At 44.2% G+C, this 27,589-nt stretch overlaps 1 protein-coding gene across 1 annotated transcript; it reads right to left on the bottom strand.

The window, feature by feature from the left end:
* Nucleotides 1-943: 943 nt before the first annotated feature.
* tmem94 (transmembrane protein 94) lies at nucleotides 944-26,454 on the bottom strand. Its single transcript, XM_083905211.1, has 31 exons — nucleotides 26,278-26,454; nucleotides 23,688-23,807; nucleotides 20,874-21,001; nucleotides 20,641-20,777; nucleotides 18,925-19,130; nucleotides 17,689-17,840; nucleotides 17,454-17,556; nucleotides 17,273-17,359; nucleotides 17,057-17,173; nucleotides 15,454-15,510; nucleotides 13,926-14,030; nucleotides 13,658-13,831; nucleotides 12,354-12,608; nucleotides 11,921-12,233; nucleotides 10,952-11,125; nucleotides 10,751-10,853; nucleotides 9,242-9,450; nucleotides 8,985-9,166; nucleotides 8,036-8,156; nucleotides 7,259-7,374; nucleotides 7,064-7,163; nucleotides 6,867-6,975; nucleotides 5,649-5,838; nucleotides 5,478-5,555; nucleotides 5,305-5,390; nucleotides 5,143-5,224; nucleotides 4,291-4,454; nucleotides 3,956-4,050; nucleotides 2,560-2,653; nucleotides 2,263-2,433; nucleotides 944-1,426 (listed from the first exon to the last, which is right to left on the bottom strand). Exons 1-31 carry the CDS (start codon nucleotides 26,299-26,301, stop codon nucleotides 1,354-1,356), a joined length of 4,125 nt encoding a protein of 1,374 aa, XP_083761337.1. The 5' UTR covers nucleotides 26,302-26,454; the 3' UTR covers nucleotides 944-1,353.
* Between the last annotated feature and the right edge of the window lie 1,135 nt (nucleotides 26,455-27,589).

The raw sequence follows: 27,589 nt of genomic DNA, 5'->3' as shown, positions 1-27,589 counted from the left end.
GTTCTACCTGGGTTCTCTCCGGATTCATACTTGGTTCTTTCCGGGTTCTCTCTGGGTTCACCGCGGGTTCTCTCTGGGTTCATCCTGGCTTCTCTCCGGGTTCTCTCTGGGTTCTCTCCAGGTTCTCTCTGGGTTCTCCCTGGGTTCACCCCGGCTTCTCTCTGGGTTCATCCTGGCTTCTCTCTGGCTTCTCTCCGGGTTCTCTCTCGGTTCTCTCTGGCTTCTCTCTGGGTTCTCTTCAGGTTCTCTCTGGCCTCTCTCCGGATTCTCTCTGGCTTCTGTTTGGCTTCTGTTTGGCTTCTCTCTGGGTTCACCCCTGCTTCTCTCTGGCTTCTCCCCAGATTCATACTGGCTTCCCTCTGGGTTTAACCAGGGTTCTCTCTGGCTTCTCTCTTGGTTCACCCTGGGTTCTCTCCAGGTTCTCGCTTGGTTCACCGCGGCTTCTCTTTGGCTTCTCTCTCTGGGTTCACCCGGTTTCTCTCCGGGTGAACCCCGGCTTCTCTCTGGCTTCTCCCCAGATTCATACTGGCTTCTCTCTTGGTTCACCCTGGGTTCTCTCCAGGTTCTCTCTGGGTTCCCCGGCCTCCTCCTCCTTTGGTGATTAGTTTATTTGGACCTTCTAAATAGTCCGTAGGTGGGAGTGATAGAGGCGTGAACAAGATCTCGTTTGAAGGCGGCAGCATCATCATCATCACTATCTGCACAGGTGATTCCGAAGAGGAGTTACAGCTGCGATCTTCGCGGGCGTAACATTTCTTTGTTTATTCGACGATAAAATAACTTTTGATCACGATGATGAAATTTAAAAAGACAAATCTGTATTTATTTCACAAATGATTGTTTTTTTTCTTATACATTTTTGCACATTTGAGTTTATTGATCACTTGATAACGGTGAAGACTAAATAAAAAAAAAAAAAAAAAAAAAAAAAAAGAGCCCACAGATCCACAGGTACAGATGGACCTTTTTCACGATTGTGTTTAAGACAAAGAGTCCGAACATGAGAGAGCATCAAGGCTGATTCATGGCTAAACGATATGACACGATGATTCAATATGTTTAAAAAATAAAAATCTGCACATAAGTTAAGTGAGAACATTCGTACAGGTGGGCGTGTCCATTCCAAAACAATCCTCGTGCCTTTAAGAACAAACTAAAAACAGACAATAAATAGTCCAACTCTGAGCAGTGAAATGTTCCCTCAGAGTTTGTTTGGTTAAAAATCATCGGCTCCACCTGGTGGTCGCAGTGGTCCATGACAGTGTTTGAAACCTGACCTTCCCCCGCCCGGGGTGTCAAACCTCTGGTTCCCTGTATTACCCTGACATCAGTGTCCTCAGTGTCCTCAGAGCTTCAGAACGGAGAGTTCATCCCCAGCTTCGTCTCAAACTGAAGCTTCTGTCTCTTCTGGTAACGAACTCTGACCCTGGAGGACAAGAGGACAAGAGAGGACAAGAGAGGACAAGAGAGGACGGTTAAATACGTCCAAATCCTCCGACATGGACAGTTAGGACATTGACAGATGTTCCTTGACTTTGTCTCAACCGTTCACTGGACACATTTCAAGCTTCATCGCCCTCACTTTCCTCTCATGTTTTGAAGTTACCGTGGCAACAACCATGGGAGTAGATTACAGACTTCAATGTCCTTTGTTTAAAGAACGCACCAGTGTGTCCTTTATCGTGTCCTACAGCACGTTTCCTACGCTGTTTTCCTTTACTTTTCCTACGTCGAGTCTCCTTGGCTTTCACTTCCATCTCCATTTCTACACTTGTATTTAGTTCATTTTATTCTTTTTCTGTATTAAATCTCGCTGCCGTGTCTCTGCAGAGTTAGCGTCATATCTACGTGGTATCTGCGTGGTATCTCTATCGTATATACCTGGTATCTGCATGGTACCTATGTGGTATCTGTATCGCATCTACGCAGTATCTGTATCGTATCTACATGGTATTTGCATGGTATCTGTATCGTATCTGTGTGGTATATGTATCGTATCTACGTGGTATCTGTATCGTATCTACGTTGTATCTATGTGGTATCTGTATCGTATATACGTGGTATCTGCGTGGTATTTGCATGGTACCTATGTGGTATCTGTATCGTATCTACATGGTATTTATGTGGTATCTGTATTGTATCTGCATGTTATCTGCATGGTATTTGTATCGTATCTGCGTCATATCTGCGTGGTATCTGTATCGTATCTGCATTATATCTGTGTGGTATCTATGTGGTATCTGCGTTATATCTACGTCGTACCGTATCTCGTGCAGCTTCACCACCTCGTTCACCAGCACCACCAGCAGAGGACTCAGGGAAACCAGCACCCAGGCGAGCAGAGGGATGTCCCCCAGGCTAAAGTCCAGGGAGCTGCTGCGGTCTCTCCACAGCTGGAAGTCCACGGAGGCCTGGACAAGCTGGCTGAGCAGACTGCAGAGACAAACACCATGAGGTTCATTCAGCACCTTTGTTTCCACATTTGCCCTCAGAGCCGACACCGACACGATTAAGTAACTGGATCCTCGGCTGGTGTAAATTAAACGGGTGTTGACTTACACCACAGGGACGGTGAGACACCACCAGGTGTTGCTGAACGGACTCCTCCTCCACAGAGGCTGAGAGCGGTGGACGTAGCTGAGCGAGATCACGGCTGCAAGACAACAAGCACATGAACGTCTGTGAGGGTTTAGACGTCTTCATGTGTTCATCACGGCGGTGTCGATGTTCTCTTTTAGCCGTTTCTTCAGTGTCATTTAAAGACGTAACATTGTAAACTGCAGCGCATGAGAGCGAGAGAAAGTAACGCCGGGCTCGCGGTGCGTTGAGCTGAGAGGAGCCGCTAACGAGATGCATTCAAAGACCCCGGTAAAAAGTACAAATCTTCTCACGCTTAAACACCGAGCGTGATCACAGACGATGCCGTAGTTATGCGACGGTTTGTGATATCGGGAACAATTCCGAGCTGAAAACAATAAAAAAAAATTACGGTAATTTCACTCCTGTTCTCCTGTTCCACTGTAGGTGAGCTAATGCAGCTAACGGCGCTAAAGGAGCTAATGCAGCTAACGGCGCTAAAGGAGCGAATGCAGCTAACAGCGCTAAAGGAGCGAATGCAGCTAACAGCGCTAAAGGAGCTAATGCAGCTAACGGCGCTAATTAAGCTAACAGCGCTAAAGGAGCTAATGCAGCTAACAGCGCTAAAGGAGCTAATGCAGCTATCAGTGCTAAAGGAGCTAATGCAGCTATCATCGCTAAAGAAGCGAACGCAGCTAACGGCTCTAACGGAGCTAATGCAGCTAACGACGCTAAAGGAGCTAATGAAGCTAACAGCGCTAAAGGAGCTAATGCAGCTAACGGCGCTAAAGGAGCTAATGCAGCTAACGGCGCTAAAGGAGCTAATGCAGCTAACAGCGCTAAAGGAGCGAACGCAGCTAACGGCTCTAATGGAGCTAAAGGAGTTAACGCCGCAAAAGGAGCTAACGGAACTAATTTGTAAACACCTGGACTCCAGTGCTGCGGCATGTTAACATGACGTCACTGGCGTATCGTATCTATGTGGTATCTGGGTGGTATCCATTTTTTTCTGGCCTGAGAGACAAAGACTCTGACATTTGAACAGTATAACACATATTTACACATTTCCCTTTCCTTTGTCGTCATTTTAAATTGTTCACGCACTCTTTTAACGAGCAGTTCGTTGTAAATAACGGCCAGATATTGAAAGTTATTCTGTAAAAAATAGGCATAAGCACTCGTTTTGTGACATTTTGATGTATGTGAAGCATCGTCGAGCTCCTTTTAAGAGCGATAAAAAGTTAAACCCAAGACTTTTTAAAAGACATTTAACGGCAAAAGTGAAAATATAACCCTTTTCCTCTAAAATTACCGTAACTTTAGAACTTTTAGAACATTATGCACAAGCACAAAAACATCGTTATTATCACGGCGTTACCTGTGTGTAAGACGAGGAATCCAGCCATGACCTTCTGAGTGAGCAGGAGGCCGTTCGACAGCTCGGTGAACCAATGAGGAGCCTCGTCTGAAGAGCTGCAGCGGAAAATAAGAAAAAACGACAACAAATTTTACGAATTTGTCTATTTTGTCTAGTCTTTATGGGAACTTTTCTTAAAAATGGCAGGGAAATTCAATATGTTCCGTTTCCGTATGGGTGTGTCCAACAGGGGGCAGCATAAGCATCAGATATACTCTGTCTGTCAGGTTCCTGCAATATTTTTTCTGTGGATTTAAAGTTCGCAGTGAACTCTCTGCCGTAAGCAAACTTCGTACCTGGCTGTGAAAATGTGTCGGCAGGTGATGGTAGCGTTGCCGGCGAAGGCGAAGTCGCTGCTTCGGAGACAAACCTCCTGCAGCGTGAACCCGAAGGCCACCAGGTAGGCGCACACCGTTAGCCCGAACTTTAGCAGGAAACAGCCCAGGAAGAAGTTCTGCGTCTGAAACGACAAGAGCCAGAGAGAAAGAAGCTAGTTTTTGGAGTAAAATTAACGTATCTTTTTTATACTTTACTTTTTTAACGTTAGCCCATGATGCGTTTCGACAATGAATGACCGGAAAAAGACGCCAGTGACGTCATGTTTATGCGCCGCGGCACCCGAGTCCATGCACATGTTTACAAATTAGCTCTGTTAGCTCCTTTAGCGCCGTTAACTCCTTTAGCTCCATTAGCTCATTTAGAGCTGTTAGCTGCGTTCGCTCATTTAGCGATGTTCGCTGCATTAGCTCCTTTAGCGCCGTTAACGCCTTTAGCTCCATTAGCTCATTTAGAGCTGTTAGCTGTGTTCGCTCCTTTAGCGCTGTTAGCTGCATTAGCGCTATAACTCCTTTAGCTCCATTAGCTCATTTAGAGCCGTTAGCTGCGTTCGCTCCTTTAGCGCCGTTAGCTGCATTAGCTACTTTAGCGCACCTACAGTGGAACTGGATAACAGCGCTACAAATAACCAGCGTACCTGTGTACTGCGTATATGTGCCTCCAATTTTAACGTTTTTAAGTGCGTTACTTTAGAGACTCAATTTAACAATCGGGAGTGACGTAAACGTGACGTCACACGCGTCTTTTTCACACGCAACTTCAATTGTGTGTAAAAGTGTGTGTAGCTGGGATTTTTAAAAGTCGGACCACACCTTTCTTGGAATGGCGTCGAGGTTCTTCCCTGTGGCCACGCCCATGACAGAAAAGTCTGGAGGTTTCCCCAGAAGAGAGACACTGTCGACACAAACACAGGCCGTCGTTCAGACTATACTGACGTTTACAGTGTGTGTGTGTGTGTGTGTGTGTGTGTGTACCTCAGCAGCGGGCAGCTGAAGCACGACAGCCACAGGATGTCGGTGGTGTTCATCGGAGGAGGAAGCTGAGCCAGACAGGCCAAGAACTGCAAGTAAACACATTGTTTTGATGTAAAAAAAAATGTAAATAAACCAGCAGTAACAATAATAATCCACGTCCCATCGTCTCTGACCTGGATGATGACCAGACTGAGCTGACACTGCAGCAAGAAGAGGAAACATTTGCGGATGCCGTACGTCGTGTGTCGAGCCTGAAACGCATAAAAAAGACGCGGTTATAAAACCCCGCCCCCGTCGTAATGCGACGTCTTCAAACTGTGTAGTGTACAGGTGTGCGGACTCACCTGCTCTATGAGCTTGATGATGCTAACGCTCTCTCCCTGGTGGAAGGTGACGGAGGAGCCCAGGCTGTTGAGCTGACCCGACAGCCTCAGCGGAGTCAGGCCTTCAGCGTCGCCGCTGAACGCGCCCCCGGTGGCGTAGCCGAACGTCTCCCACGAGCACTGAGACGGATACAGGGGGTCCAGAGCGATGCTGTGGACAACACCGTCAACATTAGCTCACCGTTCGGCAGAATTAGCCGCAACTTTGACGACCCCCTAGTGGCCGCATCGTTTGACATTACAGGAAGCATTTGGTAACTTTTAATCCTTATCTTGTCCAGAGTGACCTCACCAAATTTAAAGTTGATGGCAATAAAGTTCAAGTGCGAAATTTGGTTTGATCCAAAATGGCCGCCTTCCAGTTGGGTTGAGGTGATCGGTCCAAGAGACTTTTTTCTAGATCTTATTCTCATTGATATGTGTGCCAAATTTCATGTGTGTAGGTGAAAGCAGTTGCTGGGGCAGTTTATTTTAAATGTTCTAGGGGGCGCTGTGGAGCCATTCTGCCAAATAAGAGTCCTGTAACCTGCGTCAGACTGAAAACAGTGCTACTGTCGATGAGTGTGTTAAGTTTTGTGAGCATGTGACCTTCCAATGGCAAAATGAGTCGCAACTTTGACGCCCCCTAGTGTCTGCACCGTGTCACATTACGAGAAGCTTTTGGTAACTTTTAATCCTCATCTTGTCCAGAGTGACCTCACCAAATTGGAAGTTGATGGTAAAAAAGTTTTAGAAGGAGGAGTTTTTTCAAATTGTAAATTGGCCCAAAGTGGCTATTTGATCCAAAATGGCTGCCTTCCGGTTGGGTTTAGATGAGTCCAAGAGACTTTTTTTCTAGATCTTATTCCAATCGACGTGTGTCAAATTTCAAAAAGAGTAATTTAACCCACATCGGACTGAAAATTGTCACTACTGTTGACGAGTGTGTGTAAGTTTGTGATCGGGACTATCAGACACAACTTTGACGCCCCCTAGTGCCTGCATCGTGTGACATAAAGGGAAGCTTTTGATCACTTCAAATCCTTATCTTGTCCAGAGTGACGTCACCAAATTTGAAGTTGATAGCACTAACGCTATTAGAATACAACATGTGCGAAATCACCAAAATTGGCATAAGATTGGCCGAAATTGGCCCAGAATTGAAAAAAAAAGTCAACAACAATAACCACTTGATTTTACCTGATGTCACTCTGAAGGAAGAGGCAGCTGTTGCGGAAATTGGCGGCGCTTCCCAGACAACACGTCACCTCCCTGTTCTCCTGCATGATCTTCATCATCTCACACATGGCTGCGGAGAAAGAGCCAGGGCGTGAATTTCAAAATAAAACTTCTACACGAGAAGACGATGGACACGTGGACACAGAGGACAGACTCACTGTCGGGGGTGCAGTCGGTGAAGAGCGGCACCAGCAGAGGCACGTTGTCGATGTTCTTCAGGTGAGGACGGACCTGGTGGATTCCACGAGGTAGTTTGGCCTGAGGGAGGACATGAGGACATGAGGACATGAGGACATGAGGACATGAGGACACAAACGGTTCCTGAGTATTTATTTCTTAAAGAGCACGGTTACCCTGTTGCAGTCCTCAAGGAAACTGGGGACGTCGCTGTCTGTGGGCTGAAAACTGGCCAAGTCAGAATGAGCCTCCTCCTCTGGAAGGAGAGGACCTTCAGCTTCATCACGAGAGTCTGAGGAGACATGAGAGGAGACATCAGGAGCACTTTTTTGTTTTTGAGAAAAAAGTCAGCTCACTGTCAAAGTGCATCATGGCAAATGGCTCATTTCAAGAATTTCAAAAATTCATGAAAATTATTCCTTAAGAGGTTTGCAAAAATTTTCAACGGATCCTTGTTCAGGGCGATGCCGACTATTATGATGGTAGATTTCAAGTCGTTGTTTTCGAGAAGAAAGTCAGCACTATGTCAAAGTGCATCACAGCAAATGGATCATTTCAAGAATTTCAGAAATTCATGAAAATTATGCCTTAAGAGATATGCAAATATTTTAAACAGATCCTTGTTCAGGGCGATGCCGACTATTATGATGGAAAATTTCAAGTTATTCTTAGATACTTTTTGTTTTTGAGAAGAAAGCACTAAATCAAAGTGCATCAGGGCAAAAGGATAATTTCAAGAATTTCAAAAATTCATGAAAATTATTCCTTAAGAGGTTTGCAAGAATTTTCAACGGATCCTTTTTCAGGGTGATGCTGACTATTATGATGGTAAATTTCAAGTCATTCCGAGATACTTTTTGTTTTTGAGAAGAAAGTCAGCACTACGTCGAAATGCATCAGGGTTAATGAAAAGACACATACAGGTGAACAGACAGGTGTACAGACGGTGCTACCTTCATGCAGTGACCCATGACTTGGACTAGATGGCGCTCCGTCGCAGTGTCCGTCCCCGTTTGGCGTCAGAGAGATGTGACAGTTCCAGCCCGTCTCTAAACCCATCTTCTCTGCGAAGACCTACAGAGACACAATCAGACAAAATCAGAGACTGACCCCCCGGTGCCTCTGGTGGGCAGTGACAGTACTGCAGGTGGACCATGAGCGCTCATAAAAATAATAAAAAATAAAATAATCATTTTTATTTTGGGTCTAAAACTTCCAATAACCATAAAATATATACATTCAACTTAAACATGTTTTATATTAAAGCTGTAGTACGTGTGGCTTTACCCTATGACTGAGTCAACCAATAGGGGGCAGAATATCAGCTGTTAGTGCACAGAAACTGGGATTTTAAACTGATTTCAACAATTTAGATTTAAATTTAAGAGATTTCAGGAATAAAAAGTGTACCCTAAACATTAAATAAACATTATATACATTAAATAAACATTATATACATTTTTTAAACAAACGGAAAATATGACATGACATTTTTTAATCACTTAATTTTTACCATTTCCTCATAAAAGTAAAGTAAATTTGATATAAAGTCGGCGAGTAAAGACAATTTTAGATTTCTATTTTTAAATCACATTTTAACCTGGTATAAATTACGTATATAATGTTTATATAACGTACATAACATAATTCCAGATCATTTAATTGTTGCGACGGTTGATATTCTGCCCCCTGGTGGTTAATTCAGTCACAGTGTAAAGCCCAGGCTGTGCGTTAAAACCTCAATTTATATATATTTACATATACATATTTTGAGTTTAAAGGATTTAAACACAATTATACTTTACATGGAGCCATAAAAACTTAGAAAATATTCATATTATCGACATTTTAATGACTAAAAACAGTTAATTATCACTATTTTTCCGAAGTTTTTCCACGCACCTTGCTGCGGAGCTCGTCCTCCATGGAGAAGTAGACGAAGCGGATGCACGCCGTGACGAGGGCGTCGATGAGGCGGACCGTGTCAAGCCGCGCCTGGAACTGAGACGACACCATCCCCATGAAGATCTGACTGCTCAGAGCCTGGACGCAGTCCTCGCGCTCCAAGCCCTCACCGATACCCTCTGGGAAATAAAATAATAATATTATATAAAAAAAAATAAAGCGGTAAAACGTGACTCAGTGAATGCATCTCGTACCGTCGGAGCTCCAGCTGTTCCTGTACGAGTTGTGTTTGATGGGCGTGGTCGAGGGGAGCTCCACCCCAGAGAAGAGGCAGGGCCCCGGGGCCAACTCCACGCACTTCCCGTTCAGCTGCGTGGACAGAGACACCTGCATGGGTTTGTAGGCGAACGCCGAGCAGTAACCGGACAGACAGGCACGCTGGTAGAAGTCCAGGACTTTCTTCCTGCAACGCAACAAAAAAAAACACACACAAGTTTAACTACACTTTACAACCTCGATGTTTGTCTGTGTCCTTATATTTTAATATGTTTTAGCGTTGGTTGCAAGACGTGACGACTGAAAAAGACGCGCGTGACGTCATGTTTACCAGTTCGTTGCATTAGCTCCTTAAGCACCGTTAGCTGTGTTCGCTCCTTTAGCGGCGTCTCTTAATTTAACACTGCTGGCTGCGTTCCGTCCTTTAGCGCCGTTAGCATTAGCTCCTTTAGCGCTGTTCGCTCCTTTAGAGTCGTTAGCTGCATTAGCTCCTTTAGCGCCGTTAACTGTGTTAGCTCCTTTAGCGCCGTTCGCTCCTTTAGCGGCATTCGCCCCTTTAGCGCCGCTAGCTGCGTTCGCTCCTTTAGCGCCGTTAAATTAGCTCCTTTAGCTGCGTTCGCTCCTATAGCGCTGTTAGCTCCTTTAGCACCGTTAGCTCCTTCAGCTGCGTACGCTTCTTTAGCGCCATTACCTGCATTCGCTCCTTTAACCCCGTTAGCTCCTTTAGCGCCGTTAGCTCCTTTAGCTGTGTTCGCTCCTGTAGCTCCTTTAGCTGAGTTCGCTCCTTTAGCACCCTTAGCTGCGTTAGCTCCTTTAGCTGTGTTCGCTCCTTAAGCGCCGTAAGCTGGGTTCGCTCCTTTAACTCCGTTAGCAGCGTTCGAGCGGTCTGTTTATCAAACGAAAAAGAGCAGCGCTACAAATAACTCGCATGTCTTTTTCTGGCCAGTCGTCATGGAAACGCGCAATGCGCTAACGTTGACGCCGTTAACGTACCCAGCACTAAATATCTTACTGCTTTTCTTAACATACATCTGTAAATATCTTGATTATCGTGAGATTTAAATCATTATCATCTTTTTTTTTGGACGAAATCACAAAATTTTACTACTATTACATCTACAGCATCAGATTATGTGTAAATATACCAGGTTTATGGGATGTTTTGGCTGATTGTTAAATCAACAGTCAGACCTGTGATTCAGGACTGTGAACTGTAGAGGGCAGTGTTTAGCCTGTCATTGTGCAGCCTGATGGGATTCAATATAAGAAGAAGAAGAGTTAGACTCGTCTCATTTCACTACAGCGCGGGATGTCCGTCTCCTCCTGAGGATGCAGCCTACAGAGTCATCTCCTCTTCCCAGGGCTGCACACTCGGGAGGATCCTCACGCTAACCTGAAGCTCGGAAGACGTCGGTGTGGAATATATTTAGCTTTGTTTGCGCGTTCAACGGCGTAGAGACGAGACGAGAGGACAGAGGAGACGTCACCTGTCTGAACCCGACAGAGGGTAAATATCGGTTCCGTCCCAGAAGTCCGTGCAGGCCTCCAGGATGAGATCGGCCGAGCCGTGCGACAGCATCTGGATGTTATCTGCGACACAGAGGTGAAGGCGTGAATATCAAACACACACATGAAGAGGACAGGAAGTGTGTGTGTGTGTGTGTGTGTGTGTGTGTGTGTGGACTCACTGGAGGACGAGTCTCGTACGAACAGCGAGATGAGGTGCGACATGGGCGGCTGGCGTTTGGTGAAGTAGTGAAGGTGGCGAGAGGTGAACTCTTTGGGCTTCTCGCCGGACGGCAGCTGGTACAGAGCCAGGTGGTTCTCCTGTTTGAACAGCTCCCTCGCACCGGGCGTGAAGCCTGACTCAGCAAAAAAATAATTTTTTATTATTTATTATCGTCTTGATTTTTAGAAACATCTGACATTGTCAGAAAACTTTGAAAATCACAAAATGATTCAGTTATTAATGATTCCTTTGTAATGCTAGGCGTCAACGCTAACGCACGTTAGCGCATGACTTACATGATGACTGACACGGAAAAAGACGGGACGCCATGTTTACGTGCCGCAACACCGGAGTCCATGCACGTTTACCAGTTAGCTCCTTTAGCTGCTTTAGCTCCATTAGCTGCATTAGCTCCTTTAACGCTGTTAGCTCCATTCGTTGCTTTAGCGCCGCTAGCTGCTATAGCTACCTTAGCCCAATTAGCTGTTTTAGCGCAGCTAGCTCTGTTAACTCCTTTAGCTGTGTTCGCACCTTTAGCTACATTGGTTGCGTTAGCTCCTTTAGAGCCGTTAGCTGCATTAGCTCCTTTAGCTCCATTAGCTGCTTTAGCTCCATTAGCGCCACTAGCTGCTTTACCTCCTTCAGCACTGTTAGCTCCTTTAGCGGCGTGAGCTCCTTTAGCGGCGTGAGCTGCATTCACTCCTTAAGCACCGTTAGCGCCGCCTATAGTCGAACTGGAGCGGTCTGTTTATTAAACAAAAAGAGCAGCGCTACAAATAACCAGCATCACCTTATACTGCGTATTGGTGCCTCTGTTTTAAAACTTTAGCGTTATTTTAGAGACTCATTTTAACAATCGGGGGTCACGTAAACATGATGTCGCACGCATCTTTTTCAAACTAATAACAATAATGGATGGATCGATCACCTATGAGCCGGGAGAGTTCGCAGAGGCCCCAGGGAACGTAGACGGGCAGCACGGCGCCGTGGCTCTCCTGCAGCGCCAGGTTGGAGAGGTGGTCGGCGAAGCGGCACAGCTGCTGCGTGATGCCCACGTTGCACAGGTTGAGCATGATGTTGAGGCCGAGCGGCTTGAGCGAGGGCAGGTGGCACTGCCACGACAGGTCGTCGAACTGGATGCTGGCCGGGTTCTGCTGGTCCTGAGACAGGCTCAGCATCTCCAGGTGGTAGTCGCACACAAAGTCCTCGGCCTCGGCGTCCGGGCAACCCACGGCAAAGTCCTGGAGATGCAGAGACGAGTCAACGATTTGAGCAAACCCTCGCACTCCAGAGCATGATCACTGATAGATGTTATTTTTTCCCTCTGATGGAGGTTTCCATGGTAACTGTTGTTGTTTTACCTGCGTCTGGTCGTCGTCTCCTCCCTCCGTGTCGTGGCTGAAGCTGACATTGGATCCAGAGTGATGTTTGGTGCGAGTGTGAGGAGGAAGCTGAGGAGGAAGCTGAGGCTGAGGCTGAGGCTGACAGGAGCGGCGGTGACGCAGCGTGTCCGAGGAACACACCGTGTCATGTGACGTCTCGCTGGGTTCAGGCCCCTCCCCCTGTGGGAGGGACGACTCTGCCGGTAAACAGAGGAGAGCCTGGATCTCCCCCGTCTGCACGGAGACAGAAAACAAACACAAACAAGGTCACGAAAAACACAAAAACAAAACACACAAACACAGTAGCATAAGGCAACTTTACGTAATGTAATATAAGGTAACAAAACGTAGCATAGTAAAACGTAGCATAGTATGACGTAGCATAGTATGACGTAGCATAGTACAACGTAGCATAGTATGACGTAGCATAGCATAACATAGCGATAAGTTATGTACTGTAGGATAAAATAACAGAACTTTACGTAACCAAAGGTATGTAAATATATATGTAATGCGGTGTCATGTAGCATGATGTAGCATAGTATACCGTAGCGTAGCACGACGTAGCGATAAGTTGTGTACTGTAGGATAACATAACAACATACAACAAACGTTGCTGTGTAAAATAGCATAACGAAACTTAACATCATGTATCGCACAAGTAAAAACATAGACATTAAATTGTGTAGCGTAACATAATTTTTCCATAAACAGATTTTAAGTTCAGTAGTGAAACAGAGTATGACGTAACATAACGATAAGCTGTCTATTGCAGGATAAAATAACGGAACTTTACGTAACCTAAGGTATGTAAATATATATGTGTAACGTGGTGTCGTGTAGCATGATGTAGTATAGTATAACATAGCGTAACATAATGTAGCATAGCATAACATAACAATAAGTTGTCGGATAAAATGACAGAACTTTATGTAACGTAACCTAAGGTATGTAAATATATATGTAACGCAGTGTCATGTAGCATGATGTAGCATATTATAACGTAGCGTATGAGATGAGTTGTGTGCTGTAGGATAAAATAACGGAACTTTACGTAACATAACCAAAGGTATGTAAAAATATATGCGACACGGTGTCACGTAGCATGATGTAGAATAGTACAACATAGCGTAGCGTAACATCCCGATAAGTTGTGTGCTGTAGGATAGCGTATAGTATCGAGTATGTGTATGTTAAGTCGTTAAAGCTTAACTTAGCGCTACATTTCGTAGCATAACCTGAGCTAATGACACGTAGCGGAAGTCGCACACACACACACACACCTCGTCCCTGTCGTCCTCCATGTCCACTCGGCAGTAGGAGTTGACGGACAGGTCGTCCCGGAGGTCGTCCTGGCTGTTGTGAGGCGGCTCCACGCGTCCGCTGAAGAACAGGACTGTCTCTGGACTGGGGTTCGGCCACGAGAGGATTCCCTGTTTGTCCACGCAGCACAGCACCTACACACACACACACACACACACACAGAAGTGTGAGGAAAGGTCATGACCTCTGAGGTTCTGTTTGTCTGTAAATAATAATAATAAAACTCACGGTGACAGATCCGAGCGTATGTAAGAGGCTGGACGTGTAGCAGAGCGTCTGAGATTCTCCCTTCAGGACGCCGATCATGTGTCTCCACACGCAGCGCAACATCTCCTGAACGCGCGCACACACACACACACACACAAAACACACACGTATGTCAGCGAGATGCTAAATACAGGAAGTAATACAGAAAAGCGACAACTATTCAATCATAAGAAGAAAAGCATTGATCAGCTTTGTGATTCAGGACAAAATAAAGGAGAAAAAAAACAGGGGGGAGGACGTGAAGCGTGGCACAAGCTGCGGCAGCGTGAGCGGTCCAACGCACATCCACGCAGACTGTAGCTAGCATTTAAAAATGAAGATTATCACGATATACATTGTGTCAAACAAACTATTTTGAATATAAATGTACAAGTACGGGTGGGAATAGCAGGGGGGGGAATTACAGTGGCAGAAGTTCTAACTCTCCCAAACCAAAGCCCATACAGAAAATCAACGATTTTAACATCACTGCACACAGGAGTTCACAGGAGTTCACAGGAGTTGTTGATCCACTGATGCCTCCGTCAATAACTTCAAACGTCTTATTTTGTAAAATTCGGCTTTTGAAATCCTTCATTCAGATTTAAATCAGTGACATAAAGTGATCACACGAGGCAGCAGAGGACCAGCAGCTCCTATGTCCCTGTGAGCTAAAATCGCTGATTTTCTCTCTGGGGTTTGGTGTGGGAGAGCGAGCGGTTTACAAACTTCAGTTTCGTGTTGTTAAAGTCTGTCTAACAGCTAAATATAGCTGTGAATATGTTCTTAAGATTAAGATGAAGATGTTCTTGGATCCTCCTCCTGCCAGTAATTTCCCCTGCTATTGTGAAAAGCCTCTGACCCAGAAAATGAAAATGTCCAGACGTCGCGTCTGAAAACAACTTTTTAACGGACACCAGGAGCTGGATGCGATTGGCTCACAGACCGACTGTTCAGCAGCGTCAAACCCAAAAACAGAACACCCAGACATACTTGCCTGTTTATCAGGGAATAAAGAAACAAACAGGAGGGGAGGGGGGGGGATTATAGAGAATAATCCAGGACAGGGAGTTGATGTCCAGCCATGCAGTCAGGCAGAGGTCAGAGGTCAGACTGGTGTCAAAGTGCCTCTCAGGATCATCTCTTCTTCAATATTTAACAAAAGGTTTGTGGAGCAACAATCCACAGCCAGCGATGATGAAACACTGACAGAAACACGCAGAGGTGATGGACACAGGTCACAGAGAAAATCAAAGAAAATCAAAAGCAAAGCAAACACAAATCAAATAAATAAAAGAGACATGATCTGATTCAGGAGACGTCCACGAGGGAGGGGGTGGAGGATTTTTAACGTGGACAGGCAGCGACAGCCGTGGTACGGAGTTGCATAGCGGGAGTTGCGTCGAGCGAGCGGAGGATTGAGGGCGGAGCCAAGCGGGTGTAGGAGGGGCACGGGGGGAGGGAGGAGGGGTTTGAGGTTTGAGGTGAGACGGTCAGTGAGAGGTTATACCTGCGAGGAAACCACTTCGGTGTAGCTGCTTAGAGTGTCCTCAGAGAACTTAGCAAGCTGGGACGAGAGAAGAGGCTCTGTTAAAACACAGAGGGAGGCCTCTGTGTGTGTGTGTGTGTGTGTGTGTGTGTGTGTGTGTGTGTGTGTGTGTGTGTGTGTGTGTGTGTGTGTGTGTGTGTGTGTGTGTGTGTGTGTGTGTGCGGGTGTGGGTGCGACATGTTGCCGTGTAGCGCTAGGAAGTACAATGCGACATAAAATCGCAAATTTGATGAACGCAGTGTAGCGTATCGTTGTGTAGTATCGTAGGAGAAAATGACAGAACGGTAAGGTAACATTTGTAAATACGTGTGTAACGTTGTGTCACTGTAGCATGATGTAGCGTAGTATAACGTAGCCTAGCATAACGTAACGATAAGTTGTGTACTGTAGGATAAAATAACAGAACTTGACGTAACGTAACCTAAGGTAACCTATGTAAATATATAACATTGTGTCGTTGTAGCATGATGTAGCGTAGTATAACGTAGCCTAGCATAACGTAGCAATAAGTTGTGTACTGTAGGATAAAATAACCAAACTTGACCTAGCGTAACCTAAGGTAACATATGTAAATATATAGCGTTGTGTCACGTAGCATAATATAGCATAACATAGCATAGCATAAGATAGTGATAAGTTGTGCAGTGTAGGATAACGTAACAACATATAACGGACTTTGTTGTGTTGCATAGCATGACGAAACTTAACATAATGTAACATAAGAGTAAAAAATGTAAATGTTAAGTTGTGTAGCATAGCAAAATGTAGCATAGTATAACGTAGCGTAGCATAACATACCTATAAGTTGAGTACTGTAGGATAACGTTACACTAACATAAACAAACGTGTGAAGTTGTGAAGCATAGCAAGGCGAAACTTAACAAAACAGGCAACTTTACGTAATGTTATATAAGGTAACAAATGTTATGTATGGAAATATATAACGTTGTGTCACGCAGCATAACGTAGCGTAGCATAAGATAGCGACGAGTTGTGTACTGTGGGATAACGTAACAAGATACAACAAACGTCGTTGTGTAGCTTAGTATGACGAAACAACATAATTTAACATAAAAGCAAAAAAAACCTGTAAATGTTAAGTTGCGTAGCGTAACCGTAAACATAGATTTTACATTCTGCAGTGTACCAAAACGCAGCATAACTTGACGTAATGTAAGCTAAGGTGACTGTACATGTAATGTTGTGTCATGTAGCATGACGTAGCATAGTATAACGTAGCGTAGCATAACATAGCGATAAGTTGTGTACTGTAGGATAACGTAACAAATATAAACATGTGTATGTAAAGTTGTAGCTTAGCACAACCTAACGCAACGTATCGTAGCATAATCCAAGCTAACTATACTATACTGTCATTACTATATTGATCGTTAGTTTCAAATTAATTATTTAAGGAGAATGTTCAAATTTGAATGTAATCAGTAATCAGTTATTTATGTATTTGTTGTGTTTAATATGTAATAAGTTAAAAAGAAATTCAGTTTAAGAGGTTTAGTGTGTGTGTGTGTCTGTGTGTGTCGATACCAACGATAACACAACTCACCAGACCAGCTGGTGACACTCGGCTGAACTCGGCGAGAACTCGGGCTTCACCGAAGGCGTTGACCAGCACCCACATGACGGGGAAGAGCAGCGGCAGGATGGGCAGAACCCCCATCAACTGCACACAGGACGTCACATTTCAAAATAAAACACTTCAAAATAAAACGTACCGACATAAAAATACCATTTCTTGGTCTACGTGGAGAACTTGGTTTACCTGAAGTTGTAAGAAGTTGTAGCAGGGGGGCGTGAGGCTGGGCGTGTCGCAAAAATAACGCGTGGTGTTCACGATCAGGAACGCCACCTACAGGCGACGGAGAGTAAACGCTCCGCTGACAATGTATACACGGTGAAAAGCAAAAAAAATAATTTTAAAAAGATGGTAACGATCTGCTCACCAGAACCACAGGACAGACGATCTTGGCGATGACCGACTGCACCGTGAACCTCTCGTTATCGAGAGCCGTGATCGGACGAGACAGCGCTAAATCCAGACTGTTCCTGTTCAAAAAGTAATGAATAAATAAAGTTTTTTTAAGCAGAATTATATTTTCATAATTGTTCAGCCCGATTGTAAAAAAAAAAAAGTGTTTCGTCTCTACAAAGTGGACCCAACAGGTCCAAGTTCCTGACCTGACCGAGTCCAGCACTGGGGTCCGGACCACTCTGAAGAGGCGGTGCTGCTGGGGGCTCTGAGGTCCTCTCTTCTCATTGGCCCGTGGGGAAGGGGGAGGGGAGAAGGGCGGGAACAAATCTCCTGGCTCCAACACGATGTGTTCGTCATCCTGAGGAGGGAAATTGTTTATTTATTGTTTGTTTGTTTATACTGCGTTCCGTTTAAATCGGAACTCGGAAGTAAAAAAAACAAAACAATATGGTGACACCGTATCAGAGGTGACCGCGTTCCAGTTAAGAAGTCGGAAATGTAAACGCACCTTGGGCTAGCCACCGTTAGCATTGAGCAGTAGTATGTGTACATGTTTCTGAGTTGGATGACAAATGGGGCACGACTACGTTGAGAATGCCGAGTCAACTAATAATGAAACTAGAGACGGTATAGACGGAAATGCTGACTCAGCATTCTCAAATAATAACTACAAAACAGGACAACAATATTTGGAAATGCTGACTCAGCATCCCCAGCTAACAATGAACATAGGAACAATATAGATGGAAATGCTGACTCAGCATTCCAAAGCTAATAATGAAGGAAACAGGACAACATTTGGAAATGCTGACTCAGCATTCCCAAATAATAACTACAAAACGGGACAAAGATATTGAGAAATGCTGAGTCAGCATTCCCAACTAACAATGAAGAAAACAGGACAACAATATTTGAAAGTGCTGACTCAGCTAATAATAACATAGGAACAGTTTTGATGGAAATGCTGACTCAGCATTCCCAAATAATAACTACAAAACGGGACAAAGATATTTAGAAATGCTGACTCAGCATTCCCAACTAATAATGAACATAGGAACAATATGGATGGAAATGCTGACTCAGCATTTCCAACTAATAATGAAGAAAACAGGACAACAATATTTGGAAATGCTGAGTCAGCATCCCCAGCTAATAATGAACATAGGAACAATATAGATGGAAATGCTGACTCAGCATTCCCAAATAATAACTGCAAAACAGGACAAAGACATCTAGAAATGCTGAGTCAGCATCCCCAGCTAATAATGAACATAGGAACAGTATAGATGTGAATGCTGACTCAGCATTCACAGCTGATAGTGAAAAAAACCCAAAACGCAACAACAATATCTGGAAATACCTCTAAAATTCCGAGTTCCGACTACAAATGGAACACAACGTTAGTTTTCTAAGACTGTTTAGGACATATTTAGAAAACTGGCCTTGATTCCTCGCAGCGATGCGAAGGCCTCTTGTCCTGGCCTCAGGGCGATGACGTCTCCCTCCACCAGCAGACTCACGGGCAGATTCACCAGCTGAGAGTCGCGGTACGTCCAGTGGAGAGACCACGACGGAGACGTCGGCGTGTGCAGGTCGGGATAGAGCGACGTGGGCCAACGCAGGTCACCGACACAGCCCGACAGGTAATCTGGACCACAGGGACAGAGGGTGAGTCAGCAGTTCTAACTGTAGTGGCTGTTTTTGTGGATGCCGAGTCAGCATTTTTGACTATACGGTCTGTTTTCGTTAATAGTTGGAAATGCTGACTGAGCATTGTTAACTATCCTGTTTGTTTTGGGGGATGCTGAGTCAGCATTTTTAACTATTCTGTCAGTTTTCATTTCTAGATGGGAATGCTGAGTCAGCATCTTTAACTATACTGTCCATTTTCATGATTACCAGTTGACCATGCTGATTAAGCATTTCTAACGATACTGGCCGCTTTCAATGTTATTAGTTGGAAATGGTGAGTCAGCATTTTTGACGATACTGTCCATTTTCATTGTGATTAGTTGGAAATGCTGGGAGATGCTGAGTCATCATTCCCAACTGTACTCTCCATTTTCATTTTTACGAGTTGGGAATGCCGAGTCAGCATTTCTAACTATCCTGTCCATCTTTCAGGGATGCTGAGTCAGCATTTATAACTAGCCTCTCTGTTTGCGGAGATGGTGACTCTGCATTTCTGACTAACCTGTCCATTTTCAGGGACGCTGAGTCAGCTTTTCCAACTGTACTGTCTATTTTCATTTTTACGAGGTTGGGAATGCTGAGTCATCATTTCCAACTGTACTGTCCATTTTCATTTTTACGAGTTGGGAATGCCGAGTCAGCATTTCTAACTATACTGTCCAATTTTCAGGGACGCTGAGTCAGCTTTTCCAACTGTACTGTCTATTTTCATTTTTACGAGGTTGGGAATGCTGAGTCATCATTTCCAACTGTACTGTCCATTTTCATTTTTACGAGTTGGGAATGCCGAGTCAGCATTTCTAACTATACTGTCTGTTTTCGGAGATGGTGACTCTGCATTTCTGACTACCCTGTCCATTGTCAGGGACGCTGAGTCAGCTTTTCCAACTGTACTGTTCATTTTCATTTTTACAAGGTTGGGAATGCCGAGTCAGCATTTCTAACTATCCTGTCCAATATTCAGGGACGCTGAGTCAGCTTTTCCAACCGTACTGTCCATTTTCATTATTACTCGCTGGAAATGTTGAGTCAGCTTTTCCATATATATATATATTTTTTTTAATTAGTTGGGGATGATGAGTCAGCATTTCCAATTAGACCGTTTGTGTTTTCATATTTGTTATTATTTGAGATCATTTTGTTCGCATTTTAAGGTCCTTTTCTAAAAAAAATACCATAATATTTTATGATAATTACAGTTGTTGTGTGTATATATATATATATACACACATACATATATATATATAAACATATATATAAACATATACACATATATATACATACATATACATATATATATATATATATATACATATACATATACACACACATATACACACATATACAAAATCTTAAAAGGAACGACAACGAGAGTAAAACTGACTCACTGTGACGTGACGTTTAAACCTAAGCCTGTGTTTAAAACTGAGCCTGTGTTTAAAGCTAAGCTTGACTGACTCACTCACCGCTGAGCTTGGTGATGATGCCGTTGAGTCGCCGCACCATCTCGCTGCTCTTCAGCCTCTCCTGACGTCCGACCAGCAGCAGGTTGAGCACAAAGAGCAGCAGCAGAGCGGCCGCGTTCACCAGCTCGACGCCAGAACTGTGGACACAGGTGCAGGTGTGACACGTGAGGAGAAGGTCCTCTGAGGTTCTTCAGCGAGGAGGCGGTGATGATGATGATGATGATGATGCTTACCTGCCCTTTGGCTGGCTGCCATGGCAACACAAGAGTCCCAGCACCAGCAGGAGAGTGAGGGCGGCTCCGGGCCAGTGGAGACACGAGTGGCGGTTGCCATGGTAAAGGAAGCTGTTCACCCAGCGCTCCTGTGAACACATGATGAGACACATGTAATGATGTTTGAGCTCCAGGTCATCAGGTCGACACCTTCAATTACAGTCTGTGGTTCTTCTTCTTCTTCTTCTTCTTCTTCTTCTGTTTCATTTCTTTGGACCTCAGACAAGGGTCAAATTTCTGGAAAGGCTGGAAATCAGATCGATGTCTGCGTCACGTCAGGGAGAGAAAACGATCTTCAGGCCGCAACAAAGGCGGAGTCACACCCTGGATCCTGCATCCTGGATCCACAGTCCATAGTTTATTAATCTTTTTGATATCTAACTCTGGTGTGTGGACCAAACAAGCTAACTCTGGTGCGGAACCAAGCAAACCAACTCTGGTGCGAACCAAACAAGCTAACTCTGGTGCGGACCAAACAAGCCAACTCTGGTGTGGACCAAACAAGCTAACTCTTGTGTGGACCAAACAAGCTTACACTGGTGCGGAATCAAGCAAGCTAACTCTGGTGCAGAACCAAACAAGCTCTCTGGTGCGGAACCAAACAAGCTAACTCTGGTGTGGAACCAAACAAGCTAACTCTGGTGCGAACCAAACAAGCTAACTCTGGTGCGGACCAAACAAGCTAACTCTGGTGTGGACCAAACAAGCTAACTCTTGTGTGGACCAAACAAGCTTACACTGGTGCGGAATCAAGCAAGCTAACTCTGGTGCGGAACCAAGCAAGCTAACTCTGGTGAGGAACCAAACAAGCAAAACCTGGTGCAGAACCAAGCAAGCTAACTCTGGTGCGGAACCAAGCAAGCTAACTCTGGTGCGGAACCAAACAAGCTAATTCTGGTGCGGAACCAAGCAAGCTAACTCTGGTGTGGACCAAACAAGCTAACTCTGGTGCGGGACCAAACACGCTAACTCTGGTGTGTGGACCAAACAAGCTAACTCTGGTGTGGAACCAAACAAGTTAACTCTGGTGCGGAACCAAACAAGCTAACTCTGGCGCTGAATCAAGCAAGCTAACTCTGGTGCAGAACTAAGCAAGCCAACTCTGGTGCGGAACCAAGAAAGCTAACTCTGGTGCGGAACCAAGCAAGCTAACTCTGGTGCGGAACCAAGAGAGCCAACTCTGGTGCGGACCAAACAAGCCAACACTGTTGCTTGTTAGTTCTCTGGTGTAGAACTAACAAGCCAACTCTGGTGCGGAACCAAGCAAGCTAACTCTGGTGAGGAACCAAACAAGCAAAACCTGGTGCAGAACCAAGCAAGCTAACTCTGGTGCGGAACCAAGCAAGCTAACTCTGGTGCGGAACCAAACAAGCTAATTCTGGTGCGGAACCAAGCAAGCTAACTCTGGTGTGGACCAAACAAGCTAACTCTGGTGCGGGACCAAACACGCTAACTCTGGTGTGTGGACCAAACAAGCTAACTCTGGTGTGGAACCAAACAAGTTAACTCTGGTGCGGAACCAAACAAGCTAACTCTGGCGCTGAATCAAGCAAGCTAACTCTGGTGCAGAACTAAGCAAGCCAACTCTGGTGCGGAACCAAGCAAGCTAACTCTGGTGCGGAACCAAGCAAGCTAACTCTGGTGCGGAACCAAGCAAGCCAACTCTGGTGCGGACCAAACAAGCCAACACTGTTGCTTGTTAGTTCTCTGGTGTAGAACTAACAAGCCAACTCTGGTGCGGAACCAAGCAAGCTAACTCTAGTGAGGAACCAAACAAGCAAAACCTGGTGCAGAACCAAGCAAGCTAACTCTGGTGCGGAACCAAGCAAGCTAACTCTGGTGCGGAACCAAACAAGCTAATTCTGGTGCGGAACCAAGCAAGCTAACTCTGGTGTGGACCAAACAAGCTAACTCTGGTGCGGGACCAAACACGCTAACTCTGGTGTGTGGACCAAACAAGCTAACTCTGGTGTGGAACCAAACAAGTTAACTCTGGTGCGGAACCAAACAAGCTAACTCTGGCGCGGAATCAAGCAAGCTAACTCTGGTGCAGAACTAAGCAAGCCAACTCTGGTGCGGAACCAAGCAAGCTAACTCTGGTACGGAACCAAGCAAGCTAACTCTGGTGCGGAACCAAGCAAGCTAACTCTGGTACGGAACCAAGCAAGCTAACTCTGGTGCGGAACCAAGCAAGCCAACTCTGGTGCGGACCAAACAAGCCAACACTGTTGCTTGTTAGTTCTCTGGTGTAGAACTAACAAGCCAACTCTGGTGCGGAACCAAACAAGCTAACTCTGGTGTGGACCAAGTAAGCTAACTCTGGTCTGGTTCCTTGACTGTAGCGTGAAATGGAAACGAACTATCCAGCGAAACAAAGGGAGGAAGTGAGGATAACTCGCTGAGCAGCTTCTTGTGATAAAAACAGAAACCCCAAGACTGCGTTAATTTGGTGTTTGTCCATGGTTTGTTTTTACCGTGAACGACGTGGCTAAAGGGGACAGATTTTTGGTCCTGGCCGGGTTTTCTTCTTCCTGGTCAGTGCTCGTTTGGTGCCACATTGCTGTTTTAACTGTGTGATGTTAGCTTAGCCTTCAATTCACTGATGCTAGCCTACAAAGTGCTTCATGGGTCGACTTAAATGCTCTCCTTAAAGGCTTATGTTGCCCATCGACGACCTACCGAGCGCTACCAGAACAGGGTCTCAGAACAGGACGATGCTAAGCTAAGCTTAAAATCGTCTGTGCTAGCGCTGTGATAGCATGCGTGTGTTTGTACCTGTGCTGAGAGGCGTCTGTGTGCTGCCCTCTGGTGTTGCTCCAGCAGAACGCTCAGCTGGTCGCGCAGCTTCACCAGAGCCTGAGCCGTGGTCAGGCCCAGAGTCACGACATTGTTCTCCTGCAACGACAATAACAACAACAATCACTCTGTAAATCAAATATATATATTCAGATTATTTCTATTTTGTTTTATTAATTTCCCACACATTTGATTATGACCATCATGTAACATATACTTATTATTTCATTTCTTAAACTGTGGTAAAAGGAGGAAATGAAAGACATCCTCGTACAAACAAACGCAGCAGATATGGACGCTTGTTCTCATTCATGTTAATGGGAAAGTAACCTTTTCCCACACTCCCCTGGTTGTGTTTCAGTGTAGATCTGTTGCACTCACTCATAATCCCACACAGCTGAGCTAAAAATAGTCCCTTCGTTTCCCCAGAGCTACAAAAAAAAGCAAAAACCCCTGCAGCACAGACGTAAACAACCAGAGAGACGAGAGGAGAGAGGATTAACTGTGGAAGCAGAGCTGAAAGTGTCCATCTATTCATTCATTATTCATCAATTACATAATTAATCCTCAGCTGTTTATATTTAAATTGACTTTTTCAGCTTCTTTAATGTCAATAGTCATTAAAAAACGGAATAATCTTTAGTTAGGGACCTTTTTTTGGACCAAAATAATCCGCAGATTAACAGAAGTTAACAGAGTTGCAGCCGTCGTCACAAAAAGCGAAATTCATCAAGTTTCTGTGAATTTTCAGCTTCTTAAATGTGAATATTTTCTGCTTTCTCTGCGCCATAAAAACAAAGAAATCATTCAAAACTCAAGAAATAAATACGAGAAATTAGGAAAAAAAAAAATTGAAAATAATTCACAGAATTAAAACATATTGACTTAAATCTGAAGTAAAAGGTTCGTAAAAATTCTGCAAATTTCTTTGGGGACCACAACATAATCTGTCGCTAACAGCTTCATATGTTCATAAAAGGTCTAAAATTACTGTATCAGACTGATATCGGTATCTGTAGATACTCGAGTTTGTGATATCGGTATCAGACACACAAAAAAATGGTATCGGGATATCCCTGAATTTTTTTAGCTGATTGTTGTGGGATAACAATATCTATGACTCAGCACAAATGTGTCGTTAACATTCATAAATGGGCTAAAATGACCGTATCGGACTGATATCCGTAGCTGTAGATACACAAGTTTGTGATATCGGTACTAATTTTCTTGCCGGACAGAAAAGCCACTCAAACTCCTGTTCTTCAAGTATGTTGTAAGAGGGCGGGGCTTGTGGTCATTGTTCGGATTATATAACACACACAGACACAGACACACACACACACACTCACGGAGACACACACACACACACAGACACACACTCACAGAGAGAGACACACACACACACACACACACACACACACACACACACACACACACACACACACACACACACACACACACACACACACACACACACACACACACACACACACACACACACACACACACACACACACACACACACACACACACACACACACACACACACACACACACACACACACACACACACACACACACACACAGAACGTAAAGAAAGGAACGCTGGGATTAAAAGTCAACATTTCTCTGGTTGTGAAACGCCGTCTCTCACAGGTCTATGTTTAACTGAAGAGGTTTGACCTTTGACCTTTCAGAACACAGAGTTTCCCAACACTGTTTTTTTTTACATTTTTACAGTGAAATATTAATATATTTGTACGTTATCTTATCAGTCGTGGAGGTTTTAGGTCAACTAAAAATAATTAACCGTAAAGTGTCAGCTTTTCCTCACAGAGCAGAGTTATACAGAACAATTGTCACTGTAAAAGACTATAAACACAACATTGATTCCATTTTTATTTCAATTCAGTGTCGTTTTTAAGCCTAAAATATTACATAATTTAGTTTTAAACATCTTATTTTTTAGCCACAGTCATAAAAATGCTGTTTTTTGGAGAGAATAGTGAATATTTTTCACAGTTTCAGACATTTTATGGATGAAATAAATCCAAAAATGATCAATTAGTTGCAGCCCTAGTTTTTTATTTACACACATATATATATATATATATACATATATTTAACTTTTTTATCACGGTGTAGCTCTACATATTATATCGTAATTTCAAAACAACTTTTGGATTAAATAATTAAATTAAATTAAATTAAATTAAATTAAATTAAATTAAATTAAATTAAATTAAATAAACAAGGAGATAAAATGCCTAATTTTATGGATTAATCACAAAATAAATGTGAAATATCCGACTTTTATGTCTTAAAATCAGCCGCGACCAGAGAAACAAACCAAATTGCTGACTTTTGGTCATTTTTATGGTCAATTTTGGATATTTTCAGTTCCTGCAATAGCAGAAGAATTATATATTTCAAACAGCAACAATGTAGAAATGATCATTAAAAAGACAGAGATTAAATCTAACAGATTAAATATAACAGATCGTAAGAATCTGCTCAGTAAACACCTCGTCCACCTCGGAGACGCTCGCTCAGGTGAATAAACCCTCACCTGCTTCTTATCATGCGGCTCCATGGCAACCACAGCCTCTCCACATGCTCCGCCTCCTCCAGCAGACGAGGACGACGCCCCCCGGTGGACGCTCGCGGACGCTTCCCCGTGAGGACGACGACGCTGAGAGGGAGGAGGAGGAGGAGGAGAGTGAAGCCGCGATCTCCTCCACCTGCCGACGCCCGCTCTGCCAGTGTGACAGCAGAGAGGGGGGAGAAGCAAGGAACTCTGGGTAATATGAGGAGCGATCGCCTGTGGACCAATCACAGACCACATCGTTAGTTTCAGGCGACGAAATAAATATTTACAATTCACGGCTTTATTGAGACAAATGTAAGAATCTGCTTTGAATTTGTGACTTTAAATGGAAATGGGCCGAGTCTTCTGTAATCTGGTTTTTAAATAAGATTACAGACAAAAAAAAAATGATTGATTTATGTTATAATCATGTGACAGAAATCACGACTGATGAACACACAGAATAAAAAAATTAAAAAATAAATTATAAGACTAGATTAAGAGATTTTTCTAATCCTGCAGGAATATGTGATAAAGAAGAAGACGGTTTAAACTGAGATTAACAATTTCGGACTGAGATTAAGAACTTCGGACTGAGATTAACAACTTCGGACTGAGATTAACAACTTCGGACTGAGATTAAGGACTTTGGACCGCTACTGAAATCTCGGACTTCAACTGACAACTTCGGACTGAGATTAAGAACTTCGGACTGAGATTAAGAACTTCGGACTGAGATTAAGAACTTCGGAGTTCGGACTGAGATTAAGAACTTCGGAGTTCGGACTGATATTAAGAACTTCGGACTGAGATTAAGAACTTCGGACTGCTACTGACTACTTCGGACTTCGACTGACAACTTCGGACTGAGATTAAGAACTTCGGAGTTCGGACTGAGATTAAGAACTTCGGAGTTCGGACTGATATTAAGAACTTCGGACTACGACTGTGAACTTCGGACTGTGACAGACAACTACGGACTTTGATTAAAAACTTCGGACTGCAACTGACAACTTCAAACTTCGGACCGCGATTGAGAACTACGGACTTCCACTGACAACTTCGGACTGTGATTAAAAACTTGGAATTGAGAACTAAGTTGGGACTGCTACTGAGAACTGAGAACTTCGGACTGTGGTTGAGAGCTTCGGACTGTGGGGGGCAGCATTGGACCTCTTGGTGTTCAGCCTGCCAGACATTATTATTCTAATAATAATAATAAAGAAGAATCATGCTGGAAACTCGATAAATCACTAGGACTGTATGCCGACAATCTCAACAGTATTTTCTCACG

This window comes from Microchirus variegatus (genome assembly GCF_963457635.1).
Source record: "Microchirus variegatus genome assembly, chromosome: 18".
NCBI lineage: Eukaryota > Metazoa > Chordata > Actinopteri > Pleuronectiformes > Soleidae > Microchirus > Microchirus variegatus.
The sequence above is the reverse complement of the archived record's forward strand: the minus strand, read 5'-3'. Positions and strand labels throughout refer to the sequence as shown.